General features: G+C 40.0%; 2 protein-coding genes and 1 long non-coding RNA gene across 16 annotated transcripts in view; 1 reads left to right on the top strand and 2 right to left on the bottom strand.

The window, feature by feature from the left end:
- The window catches only part of CMSS1 (cms1 ribosomal small subunit homolog), a 258,974-nt gene extending 247,664 nt beyond the window's left edge, over positions 1–11,310 (bottom strand). The window contains exons 1-3 of one of the 12 annotated variants that reach the window (XM_065676587.1): positions 10,990–11,221; positions 10,582–10,752; positions 10,145–10,251 (exon numbers count right to left, since the gene is read on the bottom strand). In XM_065676587.1, the coding sequence (XP_065532659.1) occupies positions 10,145–10,229 (85 nt within the window). In that variant the 5' untranslated portion in view covers positions 10,230–10,251; positions 10,582–10,752; positions 10,990–11,221. Of the gene's footprint in view, positions 1–6,447; positions 6,565–10,144; positions 10,906–10,989 lie in introns of those variants that run through there. The other 11 variants (XR_010612157.1, XM_065676584.1, XM_065676589.1 and 8 more) reach the window with 11 other exon arrangements.
- LOC136013154 (uncharacterized) lies at positions 6,784–8,913 on the bottom strand. The gene is made up of 2 exons (XR_010612160.1): positions 7,889–8,913; positions 6,784–7,417 (listed from the first exon to the last, which is right to left on the bottom strand). It is a non-coding gene; the product is annotated as an uncharacterized LOC136013154 (long non-coding RNA).
- TBC1D23 (TBC1 domain family member 23) overlaps positions 11,056–25,072 on the top strand; it is a 39,215-nt gene continuing 25,198 nt past the window's right edge. For all 3 annotated transcript variants that reach the window (XM_065676574.1, XM_065676573.1, XM_065676572.1), the window contains exons 1-3: positions 11,056–11,197; positions 21,432–21,543; positions 22,464–22,569. In XM_065676574.1, coding sequence (XP_065532646.1) covers positions 11,145–11,197; positions 21,432–21,543; positions 22,464–22,569 — 271 coding nt within the window. In that variant the 5' untranslated portion in view covers positions 11,056–11,144. The remainder of the gene's footprint in view (positions 11,198–21,431; positions 21,544–22,463; positions 22,570–25,072) is intronic.

Here is a 25,072-nt window from a genome sequence, read left to right as displayed (position 1 = left end):
ACAGGCCAGAGCACAGGAGTATTTTCACACCTAGCTTCCCAGTGACTTAGTAAGACTTTAGAGCCTGAATACCGGCTAGATGCACACCACCTGTAAAAATCTGGGCTTACAAATACCTTCTTGAAGCACTAACACTGCTACTCAATCAACTATGATAGAATCCTCCAACCTCTTTGTACCCTATGTAATTTCTGAACTGCAACACTTCTCAAAAACAACAAAACAAACAGAGAATACAAACCAAAACAATCCACAACTCTTTCTTAGAGATACAATCACACTTTAGCATGCAAGACTTCAAATATTTTTATCTCAATATGCTATTCAATATGCTACATGAATATGCAAATATTTATCTCAATATGCTTAGCAAATTATGGACAATCTAATTCTTTTTATAGTTAGAAAATTGAGGCATATTTTGTATTATCTCTTAAATTTACCTCAGACTGTAGCACTGCTAGGAATAGCCCACCCAAAATTTTATTCTCAACACTGTGCCTCATCTACCAGGCCATACCACATAGAAGGCGAACTGTTCCAACTCAGTACTCAAGGAAAGCCATGCAACAGGCACACAATTATCCCCTCCAACATTAACCCCTTCTTAACATGGTGCCTTTGGTAACTAAAGCAAAACACTTTCTAGTTCCTTGCATACTGACAAATGAGCGATAAATTTAAGATTAACATGAAAATTATGGTGGTTTTTTTTATTTAGCAATTAATGACAAGTTTCAGTTCAGTTTTAGTTAAAATACTGGGATGCAGCTCAAAAGAAAAACTTTGCTGCCACCTAAAGGTAAAATCTTCAAGGGACACATGGCAAAGAAAACTGCATCTCATTTTTCCTTACTCAATTTCAAAGCCCTGATGCTGAAAATTAAAACATAAAACTAGTTATACACATTCAGACCCAGGAAGGATTTATGTATCTCATCTTCGGCAGTAGCTAGCAGTAAATACTTATGAAAACCCCTCTTTTACATATTCTGGATTTCAATCCATTCAGATTCTTTGATATTCACCAATCAAATAGTTAAATTAAATACAAAGCTATATTCTCATTATTAAGGAAAGGAGGTTCAGACAAACAGTTCTAAGAGCAATGTGTTTAGTTTTACAAAGTGGAAAAGACACTGATGAGCTAAATACACAATTTGTCTCTCCTCACTAATGCATTACTTATTTTCTTGGTTTATTTAAAGATTACTGATGCATTCCGCCATTCAGCTCCAGCTCGGATCCCCAAACCAAAGCCTACAAGCACAACCAAAGTACCTGTCAGAATTCCTGTTGGACATCTCAGCAAACCACTCCAAGACAGCAGCTCTGGAAAGCTACGCATTGTAAGAACTGTGTCTAAAACCTGCCTTCAAAGCGGAGGGAGAAGGTAAATAATCTTCTATGATCTATGACATTAAAATGGATTTAAGCAATCTGAATCTCAGCAGTAGTTTCAATCGGGGAAAAGTCTGAAAATGTCCACATGATCAGCACATCAATGGTCACTTATCACAGGACAAAAGACATACAAATTCTTAGGAGCCAAAGGTTCTGCAGGGGCCAAGCTCTGCTCCTGTTTTTTTGGTGTAATTCCAGAATGTGGTCCTCATAGTAGAGAAGCACATAAGACACAAATAAGTTTCTACTATAAATTCAGTTCTGACATGTTCCACAAACAAGAATGCTAATATTGTCTCAACAGATGTGTAAAAATATATTGTCAATCAAGAAGAGTTGAAGAAGGTGCCATTTTGTTTTCAAAGTTGGTCTAGTCAAGAACTGGTTTAGTACAGGTATCTTATGTTTAGTAGCAAAGACAGAATGAAGAGAGGTATCGGAAAATCTGCTCTTTTATAATGCATAGAACTTTAAGAAATGCAGAGTTCCTTGTTATGCCAAGCATCGATTTCAAAGCATGATTTGAAAATGAACAATTCTCTCCCCAATGAGTTAACTAATATGATTAACCCACTACTATTTGTGCAGAAGTTAATTTTGAAAAATAGATAAAATAATTGACACGGATATTGTCTGTACTAGTTGTGTAAAGTTCACCATTTTATTTGGACTACTGTATTTATACTTGAATTCACTTAAACAGTACTTTGGAAATCATCAAAATTTGTGTCAAGCTTAACAGTAAGTTGTGGCTTACACAGAAGTGCAGTTTTGTTCCTGCATTCCTCCACAATTTCACCCTTCAACTGCTCACATTCAAGCAAAATAGGTAACAACCATATGCATAAATCTTCATGAAGGTTTTTTTTTAACCAAACTAACTCTTTGTACAAGTAGCTCAGTAGTTCTAGTTCACCCACGACAGAATTTGCCTTTTGCTTTTCTTAAAGCATAACTTTCTTAAAAAACTTGAAATTCACTCAGTTTCCTTTCAGCCATCGCACAAACCAATCAGAACAGACTACAGGCTCACTGTTTCCAATTTTCTGAAAAATAGCAATTGTTGCTCTGACAAGAAAATTTCTTGCTGTTCCACTTTAGAAAGTTAAAAATAACAAGACACTATTACTGCAAGGACCCCCCCCCCCACTCAGGAAACCTGTAATACCAACTAACACAAGTTACCGGTTTGGAATATAAAAATCAATTTATTTCCCTGGTATTAATGTCTTCCTCATTCTTCTTCCCCTAACAGAGTGCATTCCAACAGTCTAAATGGCTCAACTGATAATTTCTGGGAAAACTCCTTTCACACAGGTCTTTCTTTAAGAACTGTCAAATCCTAATTCCTAAATAAAGCAAAAGTTTGTGGTGATCACAGTGCCACAGCCAGAACTGCAACCCTTTTGCTGAAGCAAGGAGAGATTTTGATACATTCAGTTATCCGATTTTTCCCTTTTATTTCACAGCTAAGAGTTTATCTACTGAGACAGTATAACACATTAGCACTGCTGCATGACTATTTTTTGCAAACCACAACAGAAAACCAGGCTTCCTGCAACAACTCCACAAGAAAGTCTGTAGAAGTACTGAAATAAGGAAAAGTTTAAAAAGAACAGTCTACTGAGAAGTATTTCAGCTTGTGTCCTTTGACACAAGACACACTTATGTCAAAGTGCAGAAATTAAAAGAATGACTCTTCCGTATTAAAAAGAAAAGTCTTTGAGTTTTATTCACTAAATCTGCAGGTAACTATAAACCTTCAAGGCTCTCTGTCATGTATGCTCAGATCCAAATAAAATTCATTGAAGCACACCTTTGTATGTTCTGCAGCTTGCAGAATGAGGGTATGTAAATGTGAAGAAAAACAAATTTCTAACAGCAGCTGTTGACTTCGCATGCTTATCAGAGAGATCTTCAGTAGAAGAAGTTGTTTCATCAGAAGGGATAGTAACTCATGGATGAGCCAAAAAAGAGGAAAAAAGATACAAACCATACACACATCTGCCAACAGATCTTAGCTTCAATCAAGCAACAAACTCTCACTGAACATGCTAGAGTGAACAGTCTGATACCCAATAGTTGCAAATCACATATTAGAAATGGATGCTGACACCCTTTACTGCCAGTCTACAGAAAGAAAACCTCTGGCAAAAGAAATTAATTCCCACAATAGCATCTGTTGCTTTAGAGCCCACAAAGGACTCCACAAGTCTGTCAAATCATCCACCATAGTTCCATATTATACTTCTCACCTATTTGTACCACTATCATAGAAGAGTTTCCCTGTCTTTTCTCCTGTCTTGAAATGACATAACTACCTATGAGGGACATAGCCAACATAGACTTTTACTTAAGAACCTAAACAGATAAATGGGGATACTACACTCTTACAGGATGAAGGAAGACACAGAAAAAACATGGAGAATGAAAGACAAGGAGTGGTAACATAAAAGGAGGAAACTGGAAGAGGTTCTGAAAAATAGAAGTGCATCCGTCTCCTTCAAACTGCCTGGGAGATGTGGCATGCTGTCTATGGGCAAGATACAGACAATTATAGTACTGTGAGAAGTGCTCTGTCTGTTCATGGAGAGAAGAGCAAAAAGTTGGTGTCTTTCACCAACACTACACAATCTCCTTAATATTTCTTAACCTCTCCCTTATAGTTCTGAATGCAATATAAAAATCACATTTAAGACTGGACATAGCTGTGATATGAACCGGAAAAAGGGAGGGGAGAAAACCCTGCAGTTAAATGACTTTGGACACGTGTAACACTAAACACTGATAAGTAAACAATAATCCCTAACCACTCTCTCCACAGATCTCCTCTCAAAGCTAAAGGTTTACTGATGAAGTTATTGGGCAAGGTTCTTTAGTTTGTGTCAGGTGACAAGGTAAATAGAAAGCTAATCCCTTCTGGGATCTTTTCAGTTGGGTTTTTTGTTGGGGTTTTTCTGTTGTTTTGTTTCTTGGGGTTTTTTTACATCTATAAACCACATGCAGCAGGGTAAACATTCATGTCTCAGAGAGTAACTACCTTTAATCTTTAACCTGTATCCTAAAATAATGATTGGCCAAAAGCAAATTAAGAATTACTTTTACAAATATGTGTAAGGATATCTATTTTGTGTTTTCATACCCTTTAAGTAAGTCTGAACATCTTTCATGCACTTCATCTTAAAAGCAGCCTCTTCTAACTACGAGTTACTAAAATCTAGGACACTTGTGAGGGCTGGATTATTAGGAAGAATATTCCATTGGCCAGGACTTCTTCTAGGGCTAGTCTTAAAGGACTTGGCAAAAGATCAGTACCTAGAAAGTACATTTTAAATTCTGGTTTGTACTTAAAGTTGTGACAGAGATGCTTTTTTAAAACAGGTCAGCAGTAGTTGCAGAGTAAACTTTTTTTTTTAAATGAAACTTGTTTCACAGAAATAAACTTGATCAAGTCTGTCAAAAGTGCTCACTTTTGACAATTATTTTTCTGTATTGCTGCTTCTGTTGTACATTGGAAACCCTGATTTCCTATTTTATGCCAACTGATTTTAAAGATTTTATAGTATGCATAAGATGTGGTACAAATTAACCTTTGATTTTACATCTGTTGTACATGAAAAATAGCTACACAAAATAAAAGTTACAGATGGTCTTCTTACTTTACTCACGGCTTGTGTCAACTTAATACAGTAACAGCCTCCACATAAAGAACCTGCCAAGAAGTTTACAAAGGTGGGATATGTGGATCAGAGTACGTGGTCTGCACAACACTCACCTGTAATCATTACTCTCAACACATTCAAAGAATGTTCTTGGAGTAAAGTGTATATAGCACTTTTAATACAGGTCTGGATTAGACACAGTCTCATCTCAAAGTCAGCTGGTTTATCTCCCATGTCAAAAGTTTATAATCCCAGTCCTAATTTGTATCCCATTTCTAAAGGAAAGCTGCCAACATTAAAAAATCAGCTGACACTGATCACCCAACTTGAAACCTCTAGCTGGCAGAATGTGCAGGCTTTTAAGATATTCAGGACTCTTGACATTATATTGAATAAAAAAACCCTCCAAAACATATTAACAATCAATTAATCAATAAAATAAGGCACGATAAAACCTTAAAACTAATTTTAGTTGTTTTGATCTACCACACTAAATTCCATTACCTAGTTTTCCACAGTAAATCTCAACATACAACCACAGGCTGTAAAGTGCTTTAAGACACTCCGAAAAAAAGCCAAGTATAAGAGCCAGATAGTATAATCACCAGGCAAAGAGACAAATCAGCCATAGTACCATCCTCCAAAGAGCAATGGCTGGAGAAAAGCTGTTTAACTCCTGCCCTTTGACAGTAACACATGACAAAGGTGATGTTAACACACCCTAATGAGCACATGGGTGATGCTTTTCAAGTACCACAGGTATTTCTTCCCTCCAAAGGCCTTTTAGAACTGTAACTTAACATCAGTAACAGCAACCAACACACAGTATACAACACCCCTTCACCAAAGAAACTTGGTTTGGAAGAAAACACAATTTAGAAGCTAAATGAATGCAGGGGACAACTGAGCTCTGAACTCAGAGCAAGCGGCTTTCTTCCTTTCACCCTGCATCCCTGCCTTTTAAAATTCGCTTAGATGTATTTTTGTTGAGTGGGTTCCTGTTACTTAAGTATGTGTTATTTTCGTTTGCCGCTTCATCCCATAAATACCCCGGGTCTGAGGGTCAGAGATTAGACATCATCTGGATGCGAAGATTTTGTTTACGAGCAAAACCGCCATCGCTACCAAGCAGGGAAAAAAAGCAGGCACGGGAAGAAAAAAGCGGGTGAGAGGAAAACCAGGAGAAATAAATTAAAAGCGGAGAAAAGAAAGGCGGAGGACTGGAGGGAGCGGGAATTGGGAAGGAAGGATAAGGGAAAAAAATAAAACAACCCCACAAAACCAAACAACGAAAAGGAATGACGAGGGCCAGGTAGAAGGGGCTGGCCCTCAGGAAGCCTGTTCCTAGCCCAGCATGAGGAACAAGCTCCAGAAGGAATACCTGAACTATTGCCTGCCACTGCCGGGGGATCCCACCACGGCTCGTCCAACGTGTCGCCCATGCCGCTGCCGCTCCTACCACCGCCACGCGGGTAATCGGAGGCGGAGCAACGCGCGAACACAGCGCCTGCGCACTAACACCCCCCCCCTCCCGGCGAGAAGGCAGGACCAGTGACAGGATAAATCGTCCCTGCAACCGTTTCCCCACCCCCGACCGCGTTTTACCACTTGTGGCGTCCCGGGGGTAATCGGTTAGTACGAGCTCCCTCCCCTTGGGACCAGCGACCAAGCTCGTGATACTCTTGTGCTGAGTTAAGGTGAAACGACACCAACCAACTAGTTTTATGATTTTTAATGCAAAATGCATGTCGTTAGATATAACAACTGAACAATGACTACTTTAACTCGATAAGCAAGTGTTGTGCCATGTGTTTTTACTTAGTTCTAGTCAATATTCAATATAAAAGGAGGAGTGCACACACTCAGTGAACCTGAGCACGCTCTCAGCCACTGGGCAACTCCAGAGTCACCCAAGTTGGAAAAAGCTGGCAGAAACCAGAATTTCAGACCAAGAATCTGGTATTCATTTTACATTTAGAATCCAGATTCTGACAGAAGCTCTTTTCTGAGACATGGGAAGGCATTTACACCCCTCTAGACATACAACAAGCACACACAACTATTTATAACTATTTTTAGCAGGGCCTCTTGCAACAGGATGAGGGTAATGGTTTTAAACTAAAAGGGGAAGATTCAGGCTGGATGGGAGGAAAAAAAAATTACGAGGGTAATCAAATCTGGCACAGGTTGCCCAGAGAGCTGGTGGGTGTGCTATCCCTGGAGACATTCAAGGCCAGGCTGGATGGTGATTCTGGGCAACCTGATTCAGTTGAACATGTCCCTTCTCATTGCAGGAGGGCTGCACTAGATCACCTTTGAAGGTCCCTTCCAACCAAAACTATTCCATGATTCTAAGAGAGAAAGAGAAAGGGAGAAAAAGAAGTATCACTGCTTGTGGATCCAGCAGTATCTCACTAATCCTCTTCACCCAGGGTATTCTCAGTGGTGGGAGCTCACCCTCTGACCTAAGCCTTGCCCTTTTATGCTCATATTCCTTGGAGTGCTATCCATAATTTGCATATGAAGTATAGAGAGGTGTTAACTATGATAATGATGGGCATAGTTTAGTGAACACATACACAGTTCCAAAGTTGGGCTTCTGTGAGTGTGGTTGTTGCCCCTCATATTGTGGTGTCTACTATTTGACTCCATCTGAGTCAGCTCGAGGTAAGCATTTTTCACACTCCCCTGGTGGCTTATCAGCTTCAAAAAAAGGGGTCACACCAATCCTGCCTGTGCAGTATCAAGGGTTAACATCCTTAATGTTTGCTTCATTTGTGCTAATTCTTGCAAGGCCTCCCCTGGTCAAATGCAAATGATACCTGAGATAAGCTCAGTTTCCTGACTCTCACCCCAACCCATGGCTCAAACACTGCTGGGCTCAGTGGTGGATGTCTTCGTCCACAGTGGTTAAGGTACATATGATCAGAAGAAAGTATAGAAGTAGAAGAAATACATGTAATCATATATCACACAGTAGCTATACCATTAACAATATCTTCTTTTAACAAAAACATCCCTAAAGTTAATTCTAGAAAACTGTCCTGCGTCCAGCTATAGCAGTCATTTTTCTTCTTCTCAGTAGCTGGTGCAGTGCTGTGTTTTTGGCTTTCAGCTTGGGAACAGCACTGATAACACCAATGGTTTTAGTTGCTGCTAATTAATGTTTACTCTGACCAAGGACTTTTCTGAGTCTCATGCTCTGCTAGGGAGGAGGGGAAGCCAGGACGAAGCAGACACAGGACACCTGATCCAAACTAACCAAAGAGGTATTCCATACCACAGCATGTCATGCCCAGTATATAAACTGGGGGCAGTTACCTGGAAGGGCTAGATTGCTGCTCTGGTCGGGCTGGGTATCGGTTGTCAGGTGGTGAGCGGTTGTATTCTCTTCCCTTGTTATTTCCCTTACCATTATCATTATTGGTGGTAGCAGTAGTGGTTTGTGTTATACCTTAGTTACTGGGCTGTTCTTATCTCAACCCGTGGGAGTTACATTCATTCGATTCTCCTCCCCACCCCTCCGGGAGCAGGGGGAGGAAGAAGCGGGAGGAGTGAGGGAGCAGCTGAGTGGTTCTGAGTTACCAGCTGGGCTTAAACCACAAGAAAAACCTAAATGTGTCCCAGGCCAAGTTTGAGGACTATGGCGCTGGGAGGTCAGAGGAAGGTGACTGTCCAAAACGGCAATCACAAGGCAAACAAACGCATATTAAAGTAATAATTACAGCTATAACTAAAAGAATAATTGATCCAATATGAACTAACAGACTGTGTATGACATCTTGTCCTTTCTTATTGTGTCTCTTCTGGTGGTATAATTCACTGGTGGCTTCATTGTCTATATGATGACAGAGGAGTACCTTTCTGTGTTATTCCTGGGTCTCCAGCAATGCAAAGATGGTCACAGTTGTCAACTGCAGCTCTTGTGGTTAATGCAGAGGCTGATGGCCATGCTTCCCTGGTCCACTGGAGCTGGGATTCACATATGCAGTAATTAAACAGATTTCCACACCCTCATGTCAGTGAGGAACTTCCTCTGGGGGGATCTGGGTGGCACATGCATGGGTTTGGGACTGGGAACTCTCATCATGGATTTTTTCCTGCCTTGCAGTTCAGCTATTTTCTACCCACTAAGTTACAAGTGGGTCTTCTGGTTGCCTGGGAGGTGGCTCAATTATAGCATCATTATATGGTATTCATTTTTCTAAAATGTCCCTGGCCCAAGCCTAGGGAATTGAAATTGCTGTGTATCCTGATTCCTGACACCCACCTGGTGTGACGGTTCCACAGAGTAATAAGGTGTATCGCATCATGATACAGAGTACTTAGGTTCATAAAAGGTTGGATAAAATAATGGATTTTCTGTAGGATCCCATGACAAGGATCTACAACTTACACTGGTTCTAAATGCATTGTTCCCCCCCCAGGGCCTGGCATCTTTTCATCATTTAACTGATAAGTTTGCGAGGGAACTTTGATGGTCAAGACCACAGAGATTCGGCCTCTGTGGTATACATATCGAATTCTGTCTTTTCCCGCTCTGGGTGGTAGTAAGTTGCCCAAGATTCATTCATTAAATAGGGCATATACTCCCATATTGTGGTATTTTCATTAAAAATAAAGGACAAATTTACCAAAGATATGAAAAATTTCAGTCTTTCCTCAGAAGATGGAGGATATGCAATGCACAGGCCTTGGTCCAAAGAGTTCCACATTTGGGGAAAACCTTGAATCAGCTCCCATGCAAGATTAGGACTGCTACTTTGCAATCAATACTCCCAGGAGGAAAATGATCCCTCATGAACATTTTACAAACTTTTTTTCCTAATTAACAAAAGTAGGTGGTTAAAATGCTAGCTTTTTTGTTGCTTTGTTAATTTTTTAAAGTGAAAAATATCCATGAAGTGGGAAAAAGAAGAAAGGAATTAAAATTATTACCTTCTATTACCTTCTCCTTCACAATTTTTTTTTCAATTGCATCAATCTGGTTTTATACTGTAAAATACTTTCTTGATTAAGATTATTCATAATCTTTTCTGAGACACAAATAAACATAGTTTATCTGTATTATATGTTACCTTTGAATGAATACTCTTGACTCCCCGGGAGCAGGGTCCTGCATGTTAAGCGGGCGTGTATATTTTTCCACAGGAGCAGTCCCATTCGAAGTCCAGGCACTTAGGGACTGGAGCAGCGCTCCCCAGGCGAGCAGTGGAAGTAAAACAGACATATGTAAGGACATGAATTTACCGTAAGGTGGCACTGTTATTCCACGTATAAATTACTTGAATCGTTTTCCTGAAGTTTCATAGAGCATAGGTTTTTTTTCCTTTGAGGGTGTAGACGGGTGAGGAACGTGTGTGACCGAGAGCTTCAGTGGTATGCTGCCCAGGGTGGCTAAAGAATGCTACCAAGTGATTTTTAGGCCTTGGAAGCAGGGATCTGTGTAAAATTTCTGAATTTTCTCTGACTGGCCCAATACTGACTGTAGGGGAAAGTAATTTAATAATCAAACCTATTCATAGCAAAGCAGTTCATCTTTACGAAAACCGAATATACTCAGATTTTTCACAGAATTGCTTCCCAGCCGCGGACGCCTATTTCCAAGCGTATTCCTGATGAAGGCAGCTGCTGCAGACCTGAACTGGCTTCGGGGCCGTCCTCCACCACCGGACGCGAAGCAGCACTGGAGAGAGAGGGGAGCGCACTCCTCCTCAGCACCTCCCGCCGCGGGGGAGCACCAGCCCACCCCACAGAGCTGCCCCGGGAGCACAGACGGGGGAGCTCCTGCCGCCAGGAGGAAAGAGCACCGTAACCGTAACCTATCCCCAGCAACCGCTAACGACCCTCTAACCTGTCTTCCCACAATAAACCCCACCCACCACATCCCAGCTCCCGCCTCTTCTCCGCCGGCAAACACTACCTTCCTCCCATGCCAGGCTTCCGCACTTTACGGCCGGCGCCTTCACTTCACGACGGCACAGAGGAAGCGAGAACGGAAACCGGCGCGTAAGGAGGAGGGGTATTGGGGAAAAAAAGCGCACCACCCGACCGCGCTTTGAGGCCGGGTTCGGGGGCATGTCAACAGCGATGGAGGAGGAGGAGGCGCCGCCGCAGCCGTCGAGCAGCTGGTGAGTTACGGGGTGTCGGTGGCCTTCCTGGCTCTTCTTGCTCTCTGCAGCGGGGCTGGGGAGCAGAAGGCGGGAGGGGCCGAAATACCCTCTGCCTGTCGCTGCTTCTCCCCCGCCCTCTCCGAAGACCCGCCGCACTTGGCGTGTGGGGCTGGGGCCGCCCCTTGGGCGGTGGAGGAGGAGGCGGCGGTGGTGGTGGCTGTGGCCGCGGCCGCGTTGCCGTCGGGCGCTCGGCGTGGATGTGGTGGCTCGGGGAGTTACTCGGGACAGGGGCGGTCCCCTCTGCCCACCTGCTGGCCGGGGCCGGCGGCCCCAGGGCAATGGGAGCCTGGGACGAGCTCCGGGGCAAGCGCCTGTGGGCGCTCAGTAGATACCCGGTCCCGAAAGAGGAAGGGCCGCCGTAAAAACAAGAGACAGACGGGCCTCTGTCCGAGCCCAGCCGGAAGCGAGGCGGTTGGTCCAGTTTAAGATTATAGGTTTAATAGGCGCTAGGAGCTACTCGATATGTGTGCCTGCCTTCCTGCAGTGGAGTTGGTTTGTTCAGTTCAGCTTCCCCTTTCTCTGTGTACCCACTCAAGTACGGGTGACAGCAGTAGGTTCTGACTTGTTTTCTGAATGATTTTGCTTGCCAGCCTCCTCTAGAGCAGCTATTACTTGTAATAGATTTTACATTGAGCCTCTAGGACGAGAATAAACACTTTCTGGAGCATGTATAGGATCATTTTGATGGTAACAGTGACGTGATTTTAGTGTTTGTTGCATGTGTGCTTACTCAAGATTGCTGAGACTTAAATAAACGTTGTGTTTTAAACACTGAAGCTGTTCTTACAGTACCCCACATCTCCATTTCTGTGCATCTTCACTTTTTCTCTCTGCACTTCTGCACTGCATGTGATTTTCTGTGGCTCTGTGACACAACATTGCTCTTTGTCCTTTCCACGTGCACACTTTTTAAAACAATTATCTTACAGACTTGCTTTTTATGATCTTTTCTGATCTGATGTTTTTGCTGTTTGAACTCGCCACATGAAATAAATCCAAAGTTTTTTGCTAACTGTGCTCAATCTTCTTTGCACTTAGCTCACTATAAAAAAGCCAGAATTGACACAGATGCAGGTGGTATTTGTTCTTTGTCTAGTTTGGTTATACAAATACAGCTTTTGGCTAAAACAAATTAAGTATCATTTACTAACAAATGAAAGTGATTTGGTGTAATTTTTTAGCCTTTTTTGCTTTCAGTTACAGCTTCAGAATTTACGAAGCACTTTCTATAGGTACAGAGTTGCATAAGCATTATTTTTAAATACAGACCTGGCTACAGTTAAGGGCAGACTCATTGACAGTGCAGTCTTGACACTTTGAAATATAACCATGGATATCTAGTAAGAGCTGTGTTGAAATATCTCTGAAAAATACTTCAAACCTCTTTCATGACTAATGTGGAATGTTATGATCCCGGATCGCAACAAACTGCCAAAATTTCTGTTGAGAATGCAGCACAGTGCTGTTGCCAGATATATCTCAAGGAGAACTGTGCAGCGTTGCCATTCTGACTGGCAGCTTCAAAATGTAACTATAGTAAGTTTGATATGCTGCTACTGCTAGAAAAGGTAAACTGGAAGGCATTCCTTAGAAGAAGTTTTGGAAGTCTTTATGGGAACAGTTCAAGAAGTCGATGCTTAAATACTACATTAATATGCTGGAATACATCCTATTACTAGAGCTGTACCCTGTGAATAATGAACCTAAAGTTGAATTTCCTATTGCTTAAGAGCTTCTCATGGCTCTTTAGTTCTGTTGTGGTTTAGGTTTTTTGTTTTGCTTTGGGTTTTCTGGGGTTTTCTGGGCTTTTTTTGCTTTGTTTTGGGTTTTGGGGTTTTTGTTTGTTTTATTTTGCTTGCTTGTTTTTTGTTTTTAAGCCAGTTTCAGTGGAATACGTTCTTTTTCATTTATTGATTTAAACTCCCATCTTGTATACATACCTGAATGTTGTTGAATAGTTGTTTTTTTTAAGTATGGTATGTATCATTTCGGTATAAATTACTGTATTGTCATAGTTTTGAAGTATATAGGACTCTGCAATAACATTTCACATTTAAAAAAAAAAAAAGCCGAAACATAAAATGATGTGTATGTAAATCTAAACTCCTTTGGGAACAAAACTGGCAGGGCTGATTCGTTGTCCTCTATTCAGTTCCTTAGGGGGATCCAAAGGCAGAGGTAATTTTGTGTTCAGAGACTGTGACAGCACCTTGAGCATGTAGAATCTAGATATGCTTATTAACATAAAATGTCCTTTTTGTATTTCCTGGGTCAACATGCATGTCCGGGTGGAAGTGAATTGGGGGCACACACAGACTGATGATAAATTAAATCCCTCGACATCTGTACTGGCTGCTTGGTGGTTTTGTTCAGCAAAAACCAGGAAGATTTGCCACAGTACAATACAAATCAAAGTGAACCAAACCACCTCTATACCACCACCCCAAATTTATGTATGGAGTTATTGAAACATGAGATTATAATCTTTTTTGCTTCAGTAAACACAGGAATTTAGCAACAGTTCTGATTTTAAAATGAGAAAAAAAAATCTTAAGACCTTAGTGTTGGGTTTTTTTTTTTGCTATTTAGCATATTCTCAAAAAATTAATTTGAGAAATTGCTGGTGATATTTGATGCTGAAAAACATATCTGTGTCCAAAACTAAGAATGCTGTGAAACACAAAGGAGACGGATTCAGGCTCTTGTTCAGGTTCTCAAACAGATAAAGATATAAACAGTAACAAATTAATTTCTAAAACCTTTCTGCAGATGTTTCTTTAATACTTGAGCTTCAGGGAACTTGATCATGTAGTATTTTTTTACTTTAAGATATGTACTTGAAAGTCAAGACCTGAACTAACTAAATATAAGTGTAACCACAGATGGACTTTTCCTGTGCATTCAACTTTGCATTGGAGTAATTCATGTCAGAGGCCCCAAAATACACTCCCAACTGCTTCAGACAACAGGGTGACAAAACAAGTTACATATATATCTTTCCTGTGCTCAGTGTCGGGACTATTAGTGCTTCGAGTCATCATGTTTCTTCTGAAAGTACATGAACAAAAAAATCCTTTGCAGTTAAGCATTAGATTAACACACTTAGGAAAAAAAATAAAAGATGTCATTAAATTCATGTTTTTCTCCAAAATTCCATTAGAAGGAAAAGAATATTCAGTGGTGGTCTGAATACAATAGATATTTTGAGTGAATGTGAGGGATTGACTTTTTGTTTGTTTTCCGTAGAGAACAAATAATCAGTACTTTTTATTTAATACAGCTGTTCTTGAGGCTTTTTTCCAGTAGTTAGGGGAATCCTCAATTAAAAGCAGGAATCTGAGTAACCACATTATATAAAAATGTATTTCTGGGAGTGGGAGGAAGAAGCTTTTATACAGATAGTTTCCTATGGTGGGAAGTTGTGTTCTTTGCTGTGGGAAGGTTGAATAATGACTATAAAAATAAACTAATACTAGCAACTGACTTAGAAAATTTTCATGAGCCCTGTTCACTTGCCTGGTTTTCTTTTAAGTAAAGGTTTTTTGCTGTTACTGTATGTTATTGTGAGCTTTTTCAAGTAAAGTACTTTGCTTAAAATGGACCTTAGTTCAACCTTAGTTACAAAAATAATAAAAATATATTAGAATAAATTAGTCCAATCAGGCACTAACGTAGATACATACAGTCAGTCCGCATAATTGTGATGGCAGCATTGTGATATACGTGCCTGTCTTTGTGTGCTACACTTATCAGAAGAATATGAAAACTTGCAGACTGCATATGTTTGATGTGCTGGGAGACAGTGACATTGTAGAAACTGAAACTGATGATAAATCTTGGTAAGGAGTTGACTGGTAGCAGCCTTGCTTCTGATTTAGGGAAAACAGGAATGAAGTGTGAAGATGTTTAAGGCTACTTCTCACACTGGAAGTGGTGCTGGCCTACTAAAGCATCTAGTGAGCAGCGATGATGAGTGTGTCACTTGAGGAGTGTTGAAAAAGATAATCAAAGAAGTTTTTCAAGTGTTACATCAACATCACATAGTGGTCAGAATATGGGAAGCAGTTTGGTAAACTGTAAGTGGGAGTGTTTGTTTTAATCATCTTTTAGGCCACTGACTAATATCTTTCACAGCCAGTAGTAAATTCAGTGTATAAGAAAAAAGGGTGATCATCTTGTTTTGAACTGATAAGTGTGTTTTAGATAATGATTTCGGTACATGTAGAAGATACCCGTTGAGCTGTGAAAAAGACACATTAGTATTACAAGCATGCCCATCAGAAATTAAAACTTTAGTAGTATTTTATTTTGGAGTATTTTTTCCTCAAAAATGTACTTTGGCTTGGAGGAAGCAGCTCAAAGGGACCTCTCTTTCCTAATGGCAAATGAGCAGATGTAATGGACTTTAGCAGGTACATTTCAGACACTGTAATCTACTGTAATCTATAGTTTTCTTAATACTATATGCCTTTTCACATGTATTTGTAGTTTATTGAAACAATTCCATCTTGCTGTTCACATCCCCACAATTTTTAGTCCCTTTATTAGTATCTATAAGTGATTGTTATGAAGTACCTCATATATAAGTAAAATAAATAATCCTTTTTAAAAAAAAAAAAAAAGAAGCGGCTGAAACTGAATTTCCCATAGTTGATATTTTTTGTTATCTCCAGCTTTCTCTCACATCATAAGTGTTTTAGCTAAAAATAAAGTAATTGTGCATATCCATGATGTTTGTTACCTGTTGATTATAATATGTCACCAGAATGGCATGAGTTTCAGAGATCCTTCTGTAAGTATGGAAATTTACTCCAGATACACTAATAGCAACTGTGTGTATTTTGACATTTAGAACAGTATGTCTTATGGGAGCTAAACTTTCAGACAATGGCTTGGATATAGGCTGGAATGCTATGCATCTAACTAAAATTTTTAATACCATCCAGAAATAGAGAGTGTATCCATGGTAGAGCAGAAAGTAAGGATGTTCTGGTCTGGAGGAATTTCCACATAAAGAGAAGTACTGCATTTATTCCAAAGTAAGTGTAATAATTGTCCATAAGAACAGAAGACTTCCTAGTCTATCTTCACTCATGAAAGACAAGGATCCAGATTGCTAGCAGTTTACTGGAATATTTATAGTGCAACACTGAAATATGGTGAAACACAGCTGGTGAATGCGTGTTCAGGTATCAAAATCACTTTCATACTTTACAAGTTAGCGTGAATGTAACGTTTCTTAGAAAAGATTTTTCTTAGTCTTTGAAAAGTCCTTCCTATTTGTAAGCAGTCTTGGGAGTTGACAGAGGAAAGGAGTAGGTAATTGAATTGTAATAGAATAATGCATTTTTTTCCACTCCTGCTGTTATTTCATTTAACTCAGTGTTGGTGATGCATCACATCTCTTCATGTGGGAGAGGGGCTTATCAATTTCTTGCTTTTTAAGGTGAAGTAGGAGATATTTGCCTGTTGTATGTACAGTGTACAAAGTGTGAATGACAGTACTTATGCAGATTTTGCAAATAGCTATATATTATCAAACAGAGGAAGCACATATTTTAACCCATGCACAGCTTTTGAAGCTGTGAATATTAAGTACTAGAATTAATACTCTTGGGTCTGTGAAACATTCTTTGCAGGTGTGTTTTTTGTAGTTTACATACGTGTGGTTTTAAGTGTTGTTTCACGTATATTAAATTATCCTTCCTCCCCATTCCTCCTTCTCCAAATAATTTTCTTTGGAGGATATAGGAGCAAAATTTAAGTATTGCCATTTAAGACCTTTCTACCTGAAATACAACATGCATGTAGCTGTTGCATTCATCTCCACATGCCTGTTTAATGCTCAGATAATATTTGTAGCAACTAGTTGTATTTTGTGTGCTATAATTTAAGACCTAGTGGTTGCTCTCTATTCTGTTGTACATAAAGAGGTGCACAGAAACCTGTAATATATAACAGCATCTAGCTCTCTTCAGCTGATGTTTGATGTTGGCTTCTCTTGAAGTTGGGTCATCCCAGAGTCCACGAAATTCTCCTGAGTGCTAGATCTTTTCATGTAAATGTCCTGGAAATACTTGATTTTTATTCAGGTTGAACTGATTCGGTAGTTTAACTTCTCCAGTGTTGATTGTTATGTACGCAGTTGACAACAGGATAGGTGATGTAAGTGCAAGTGTGCATGGGTGCTCTCCTCCCGGTTTCTGCCTCTGGAAAGGGGTGGTTAGCTGTGCAGCCTGTAGTTCTAAAAGAAGCGAGCTTTGGGGTTTTTTTGTAAAGTACTAAAAGTACAAGAAAATGAAGCAAGTCACACTTTTTGTAAACTGTGTTTTCTTTCTTCTAGATCTTTAAAATTACTTGAAGAAAATAGACTTAGCTGTGCCCCAATGTATATTTGAAATATGCTTTTAAAATGCCTCCAAAAAGCACTGACAAAGAAACTGGCTGATACAATGCAAGCAAAAATGCTTGCTGTTTGAACTTGTAAATACTTTGAGAAGCCTTAAGCAAGGCTGTATCTTCTGGCTTATTGTTAAGTATATGCATACATTCTTACAGAATGGCAGTTTTAATATTTTGATCAGAAAGGGTGATACTTAGAAAATCAGCAATGAGTGTCTTAAGCTCTCAAGAGACCAAACTTGAGAACCTTCATATCAAGAAGTCAGTTGTGGATATATGCAAATTAAAGAAGTAGTCAAGAGCTCCACAGCTGACATGCTTTTTCTGTGGGTATTTGGAATTGACTACATAGTGTGCAATCACAGAATCACAGAATCCCAAGGGTTGGAAGGGACCTAAAAAGATCATCTAGTCCAACCCCCCTGCAAGAGCAGGGTAACCTACAGTACATCACACAGGAACTTGTCCAGGCGGGCCTTGAATATCTCCAGTGTAGGAGACTCCACAACCCCCCTGGGCAACCTGTTCCAGTGCTCTGTCACTCTTACAGTAAAGAAGTTCTTCCTGATGTTAACGTGGAACTTCCTATGTTCCAGTTTACACCCATTGCCCCTTGTCCTATCACTGGATATCACTGAAAAAAGCCTAGCTCCATCATCCTGACACCTACCCTTTACATATTTGTAAACATTGATGAGGTCACCCCTCAGTCTCCTCTTTTGCAAGCTAAAGAGACCCAGCTCCCTCAGCCTCTCCTCATAAGGGAGATGTTCCACTCCCTTAATCATCTTTGTGGCTCTGCGCTGGACTCCTTCAAGCAATTCCCTGTCCTTCTTGAACAGAGGGGCCCAGAACTGGACGCAATATTCCAGATGCGGCCTCACCAAGGCTGAGTAGAGGGGGAGGAGAACCTCTCTTGACCTACTAACCACTCCCTTTCTAATGCACCCTAAGATGCCATTTGCCTTCTTGGCCACAAGAGCACATTGCTGGCTCATGGTCATCCTCCTATCCACCAGGACCCCCAGGTCCCTTTCCCCTTTGCTACTTTCCAGCAGGTCAACCCCCAACCTGTACTGGTACATGGGGTTGTTCTTCCCCAGATGCAAGACTCTACACTTGCCCTTGTTAAATTTCATCAAGTTTCTCCCCGCCCAACTCTCCAGCCTGTCCAGGTCTCGCTGAATGGCAGCACAGTCCTCTGGTGTGTCAGCCACTCCTCCCAGTTTTGTGTCATCAGCAAACTTGCTGAGGGTGCACTCAGTTCCCTCATCCAGGTCATTGATGAAAATATTAAACAGCACCGGTCCCAGCACCGACCCCTGAGGAACTCCACTAGTCACAGACCTCCAGCTAGATTCTGCGCCATTGACCACAAGTCTCTGCCTTCTTCCTTTCAACCAGTTCTCGATCCACCTCACTACTTGATCGTCAAGCCCACACTTCCTTAGCTTATCTATGAGGATGCTGTGGGAGACAGTATCAAATGCCTTACTGAAATCAAGAAAAACTACATCTACCGCTCTACCATCATCCCTCCACCTAGTCACTTCCTCATAGAAGGCTATAAGGTTGGTCATACATGACTTCCCCCTCATAAAACCATGTTGGCTGTTCTTAATGAACCCCTCATCCTTGATATGCCTAGTGATGGAGTCAAGAATAAGTTGTTCCATCACCTTTCCAGGGATGGAGGTAAGGCTGACCGGTCTATAATTACCCGGGTCCTCCTTCTTGCCCTTCTTATAGACTGGTGTGACCTTTGCCATCCGCCAATCCTCAGGCACCTCGCCCGTTTCCCACGACTTACCAAAGATGATGGAAAGTGGCCTAGCAATGACCTCCGCCAGCTCCCTCAGCACCCGTGGGTGCATTCCATCCGGACCCATCGATTTACAGATGTCCAGTTTGCATAGCTGATCCCTAACCCAATCCTCATCTACCAAAGCAAACTCCTCCTTTGTCCTGACTCCTTCTGGGGCTATAGAAATCCGGGGCCCTCGGGGAGAGTCTGCAGGAGTAAAGACAGAGGCAAAGAAGGCATTCAGCACCTCTGCCTTCTTTATATCCTCTGTCTCCAGGGTACCCACTTCGTTCAGCAGTGGGCCTATATTGCCTCTTGTTTTAGTTTTATTTGCTATGTATTTGAAGAAGCCCTTTCTATTGTCTTTAACCCGACTAGCAAGATTGAGTTCCAAGGAGGCCTTAGCTGTCCTAATTGCCTCCCTACGTCCTCTAACAACTGTCCTATATTCCTCCCAAGCGGCCAGCCCCTCCTTCCATAATCCATAGATTCTCCTTTTCCACTTGAGTTTGCCCAGCAGCTCCTTGTTTAACCACGCTGGTCTCCTAGATCCCTTACTTGACTTCCTACTCATTGGGACGCTCCGATCCTGAGCTTGGAAGAAGCGGTCCTTGAATGCTAACCAACTATCTTGAGCCCCTTTACCGCCTAGTACACTTTCCCATGAGACTTCCCTTAGCAGTTGACTGAAGAGGCCAAAGTTGGCCCTTCGGAAATCCAGAACTGTGGCTTTGCTAGGTATTCTATTCCTCCCACACAGGATCCTAAACTCCACCATCTCATGGTCACTGCAGCCAAGGCTGCCATTGACCGTCACCACTTCAACCAAACCCTCCTTGTTGGCGAGTACTAAATCTAGCAGCGCTGCTCCCCTAGTTGGTACGTCCACCATTTGCATTAAGAAATTATCGTCAATGCACTCGATTGCAATGTGGAGTAATTGAGAACTATACAGATAACCCTTTAACATCTGTTACTCCATGTGTATAAATAGGTGTGTTATTCACAAGGAATGCATCTTCATACTTGAATGTCTGTCCTGGATAAACAGTCATGCTGTTGTGTTTTGCTCAGTCTATAAACCTTCTGGATGTGTATTTAACTTCTCAAGTATATGAAGCAAAGCCTTTCTTAAGGCATATGTCAGAGCTAGTAGATAAGAAATAAGAAAATACAGAAAGGGAGAAGTTTGCCTATGGGACCTACCTATGCATTACTGCCATTGCTGTTTTTCCAGTGAATCTTGTGTTTTGCCACTGCTCTGCTACATGATATTTAAATTCCTGAAATCATCAGGTGTGGTTGTCTCATTGACAGCAAGGAACCGTTGAAACAGTCTGCAGAAGCTGTGAGAGAAATTGCAAAGTAATAATTTCTGAATGTGTTCATTATCTATGTAGCGTATGACCTGTTTACTATGGCAACTTAAATGTCATTACTCTTTGACTGTCTTGTGAATTTGTGTATTTTGCTTTCTACACTATTATTAACTTTTTTGTATGTTTTAATTCAATCTTGTGTGTATGCTCACACTTGCAGTACTAGAACTAGTTAACTAAATCTGAGTTTGACTAAAAGGCTCTTTCCCATTTCAGAGAAGGATGGGGCTAAAGCTGAAGTCTGAAATAAGTTTCTGGCTTCTAGGTCATCTAATTTACTTTAAAGAACTCCACCATGTAATTTAGGTGTAATGATTGCTTTGAATGCATTGTGTGTGAGTGAAAAATTGCTATGTATCTCTTAAGTTGTGCACTACAACCTCTTGTATGTAAACTGAATAGAATTAGGAGTTGAACAAGCAACCTGAAAAATAAAGGACAAATAACATTTTGCAAATATATATTAATGCAATTCGGCAATTACTAAAAATATATCTTTGTGTATGTGTAGGTTTTGCCTGATAGTAGCTTCCAGTCTACACCTGTTTAATACATTGGAAAGTACTGTATAATTCATTTTTAATAAACATAAAACATGTTATTGTAGGGAAAAAGATCTTGCAGATGCTTTAGAAGAAGGTGGCTGTGATCTTGAAACTGTGAGAAACATTATTCAAGGAAGACAACTGCCTGCTGATCTGAGGGCCAAAGTCTGGAAGGTAAATATGATCTTAAATCAAGAACTGGGAAATACTTGAAGTTGTATTTGATTTGAGGTAAATTATTTAATTACCAGGCATATCTATAAGAAGGGCTGTAGGACTGGAATTTTAATATGCATGTATGTTGATTCAGTTTTAGAATATTTGGCTTTATTGAGCATGTTTAATAGATAAACTTGAAAAAGTAAGGGGATACCCCCACAAAACTCAGTACAGCAGGTGGGGGTTTGAGAAATAACCCTAAAACTGAAAACAGGAATCAATTTGGAAAAACTGGAAAGGAAACTATTCAGGACAAAAATGGCAGATAGACTTTTCTAAATAACCTAGGAAAGGAGGTTATCGATATTTGTTGGTATAGACAGACACTTTTTCAAGCTGGCCCAAAGCATTCCCTTGTAGGGTGAATAAGGTGAAACAAGTAATTAAAACACTATTAAATGGATTCAACATGTTGCAGCCAGAATGCAGTTTATGACCATGGTCTTACCTGATGGTGTCAGACAAGCAGCCCAGGAGGTTCCTCAATTGTGTGGAAGACAACTTCCTTAGGGACTGTAGTGATAGGACAAGGGGTAACAGGTTCAAACTTAAATAGGGGAAGTTTAAATTGGATATAAGGAAGAAATTCTTTACTGTGAGGGTGGTGAGGCACTGGAATGGGTTCCCCAAGGAAGCTGTGAATGCTCCATCCCTGGTGGTGTTCAAGGCCAGGCTGGACAGAGCCTTGGGTGGCATGGTTTAGTGCGAGGTGTCCCTGCCCATGGCAGGGGGATTGGATCTAGATGATCTTGAGGTCCTTTCCAACCCTAACTAGTCTGTGATTCTGTGATTGAGTTAAATTACCAAGTTCAGTAATTGGGTTAACTACAAAAGAACACAAAAATGTTCAGAGGGTTTTCTATTTTTGTTTTCAGATTGCGCTTAATGTTGTAGGAAAGGGGGACAGCCTAGCATCTTGGGATGGCTCTTTAGACCTACCTGAACAGAGCATAATTCATAAGGATTGCCAAGAGCTAATTGGTAAGTTCAGTTACGTTTAGATCATCTAGGTGAAAACTTCTGTATTCTCAGTTGTTTTAGGACTTTGTTATTTGACTTAAATAATCTGAATTATGTGTACATTTTGGAGGAAGCTTTCAGGAGGAAGATGAGAGAGCAGAGAAAATCAGTAAGAAATCATTAGAAAACAGTACTTTCCTATCTCTACTCTAACTCTGGGATGAGTGACATTATGGAAGTTTAGAGTGTTATCTTTTTAGTATGTATGGTCAGGAATCTTCAGGAGTTGAAAAATTTGTAATTTTTTTCCAAGCCGCATCTTTTAAACCAGACACTTTCGCTATAGTGTCCTTCAAGTTTTTAATTGTCTAATGACTGTTTCTTAATCTGAAAAGCAGATGTAGCACCAAAATGCGTATAACCTTGAAAGGGAGAAATATACTAAACATTTTGGACTTTAAAGACTATTTTTAAGGAAGGAATTTTTTTAATACCAATTCCAGCAAAAATGACAGGTTTTGGTTTTGAAAACAAGATGCTGGCAAAACACTGGAAATAATATTCCAGTATGTCTGTAAGGACCTGTCAGAGGATCTGGCTGGCAGCCAAAATGGCCAAATCCCTGCTACCAAGCAACAGCATTAATATCAGTGATGGAGTCAGTGCTGACTCATAAATAAGGATACTACTTCTTCTGGCATCAGTAGGAGAATCTTTTTTTATTGCCCATCATGATTTAATTTATTCTTGCGTAATTGAAAGTTAAGGCAGAGAGTGGAGTTATTGCATGCATACATGTCTACCCCTTTTAAAATGCAGTTCTATGTTTTATAGCTCTAGAATGGGGGAATTCTAGAGAGAGGTGAATTCCCACTGTGTTATTTAACCACAATGCCTTTTCAGGAATATGGAAAAATGTCCTGGTTAGTGTTTATAACATGCAAAATTAAGCACTTCAATGTTTGTTAGTTTTCCTTTTGTCGTTACTGGCAAATACTTTCTAATATGTAACAATATTAAATGAATGAAACTAATAAAATTGAAGTTAGTTCAGAATGAAGGTTCTGTAGAGATTTCAGTTTTGGGTTGGATTAAATCTCTCTATTTCAATGGTTTAGCAAAGCAAGTAGTACCTAAATTCAAAGTAAATCTTCAGATGGTATTTGACTTTTGTGTCCTGAGAGGTAGAGAAAAGGAAATGCCAGATATCGATTTGGTTTGATGGGAAAGTATTAAAGACTTCTGAATGAAAAACTTTACTAAAAGTAGTGAGACTCATAGGCTTCTTGTAATTGAGGGGGAAAATGTTCACTGGAAGTTTAATGCCACTGCATTAATGTAGTGTAGGCATCTGTCCCAAACATAACAAGGTTATTCCTTCTGTTACTGTAAGTCAGTTTAGCTGTAGTAAAATTGACATTATCTGGGTGGATTAAAATATTAATTTATTTATGCAATAAATAATTTGTAAGGATATTTAATATTTGTCATTTAAAAATCTCAAGGTGTTTAAATATTAATGTGAAAATCCTATGAACTTACACTAAAGTCTGTTTTGTTTCACTACAGTCTGTATAATAAATATCAGTGCACTTAACTGAAAATAAGCTAAGTAGTGATTTCATCATTTGGAGGAAGGCATAATTTGGTGTATGGTACTGACATGTTTTAGTATGCCTTTGATTCATTGCCTCAAGTGAGGTAGATGCCAGTACTTTTTCTGAAGTATTGTCAGCCTTTGAAATAAAAGTCTAGGTAGAAAGATGCTTTGAAACTAATTATTACTAATGTATGTATTCAACTCAATGATGACAGTATTTAAGAAGTGTTTAGCTCATTACCTTAATTACATAACTAGTTTTGTATCATTTTTTTGGGTCAGTCTTCATCCAAATGCAGCAGTATAAATTAAGGGCTCAGAATTAGTCTGTCATTAAATAGGGGACACCTTTGCCATAAACATATGTTTTATATAATGTTTATCTTCTGATTAGCAACAGTACCAAATCAAATTTAAAAGCTGGGTGTAGTTGTAAGTAATTAAATCCTTTCTCTTTTTCTAGTTACCCTAACAGCCCCAACTTTAAAATATTGTTAGGAAAATTAAATTGAAATAGGGATTAAAATTGTATTTTATATGCTAACATTAAAATTTAAGTCTGTAGGATGACTTGATTTCGAACTACTGGTTTTCATAAGTTAGCATTTCAGCGGACTTCTGGGGTATTGAAAGTATGCATTATTGGTCTATGTTGAAATTCAAAGAGGTTGTTGGAGAGTCAAACAAAGTTACGTGCTTAGCACATCAAATGGAGGGGCATTTTCTGCATTAAAAGAATCCACCTCTTTTGTTTCATATAGTTCCTGGAAACACCAGACTTCTTTCATTGTGGTGTTGTGATACTTAAATGCCTTATCATACTGGAGTTATAAAATCATTTGTGTTTTAATGCTTTTTTGGAAGCCATTCTGTAAGCATTTAATTCAAGCTGCTTAGTTTTTGTTGGTCTTTTTTTGCTGCCTT

Source organism: Lathamus discolor, chromosome 4, assembly GCF_037157495.1.
Source record: "Lathamus discolor isolate bLatDis1 chromosome 4, bLatDis1.hap1, whole genome shotgun sequence".
Classification (NCBI taxonomy): Eukaryota; Metazoa; Chordata; class Aves; order Psittaciformes; family Psittacidae; genus Lathamus; species Lathamus discolor.
This window is presented reverse-complemented; position numbering and strand designations above follow the sequence as displayed.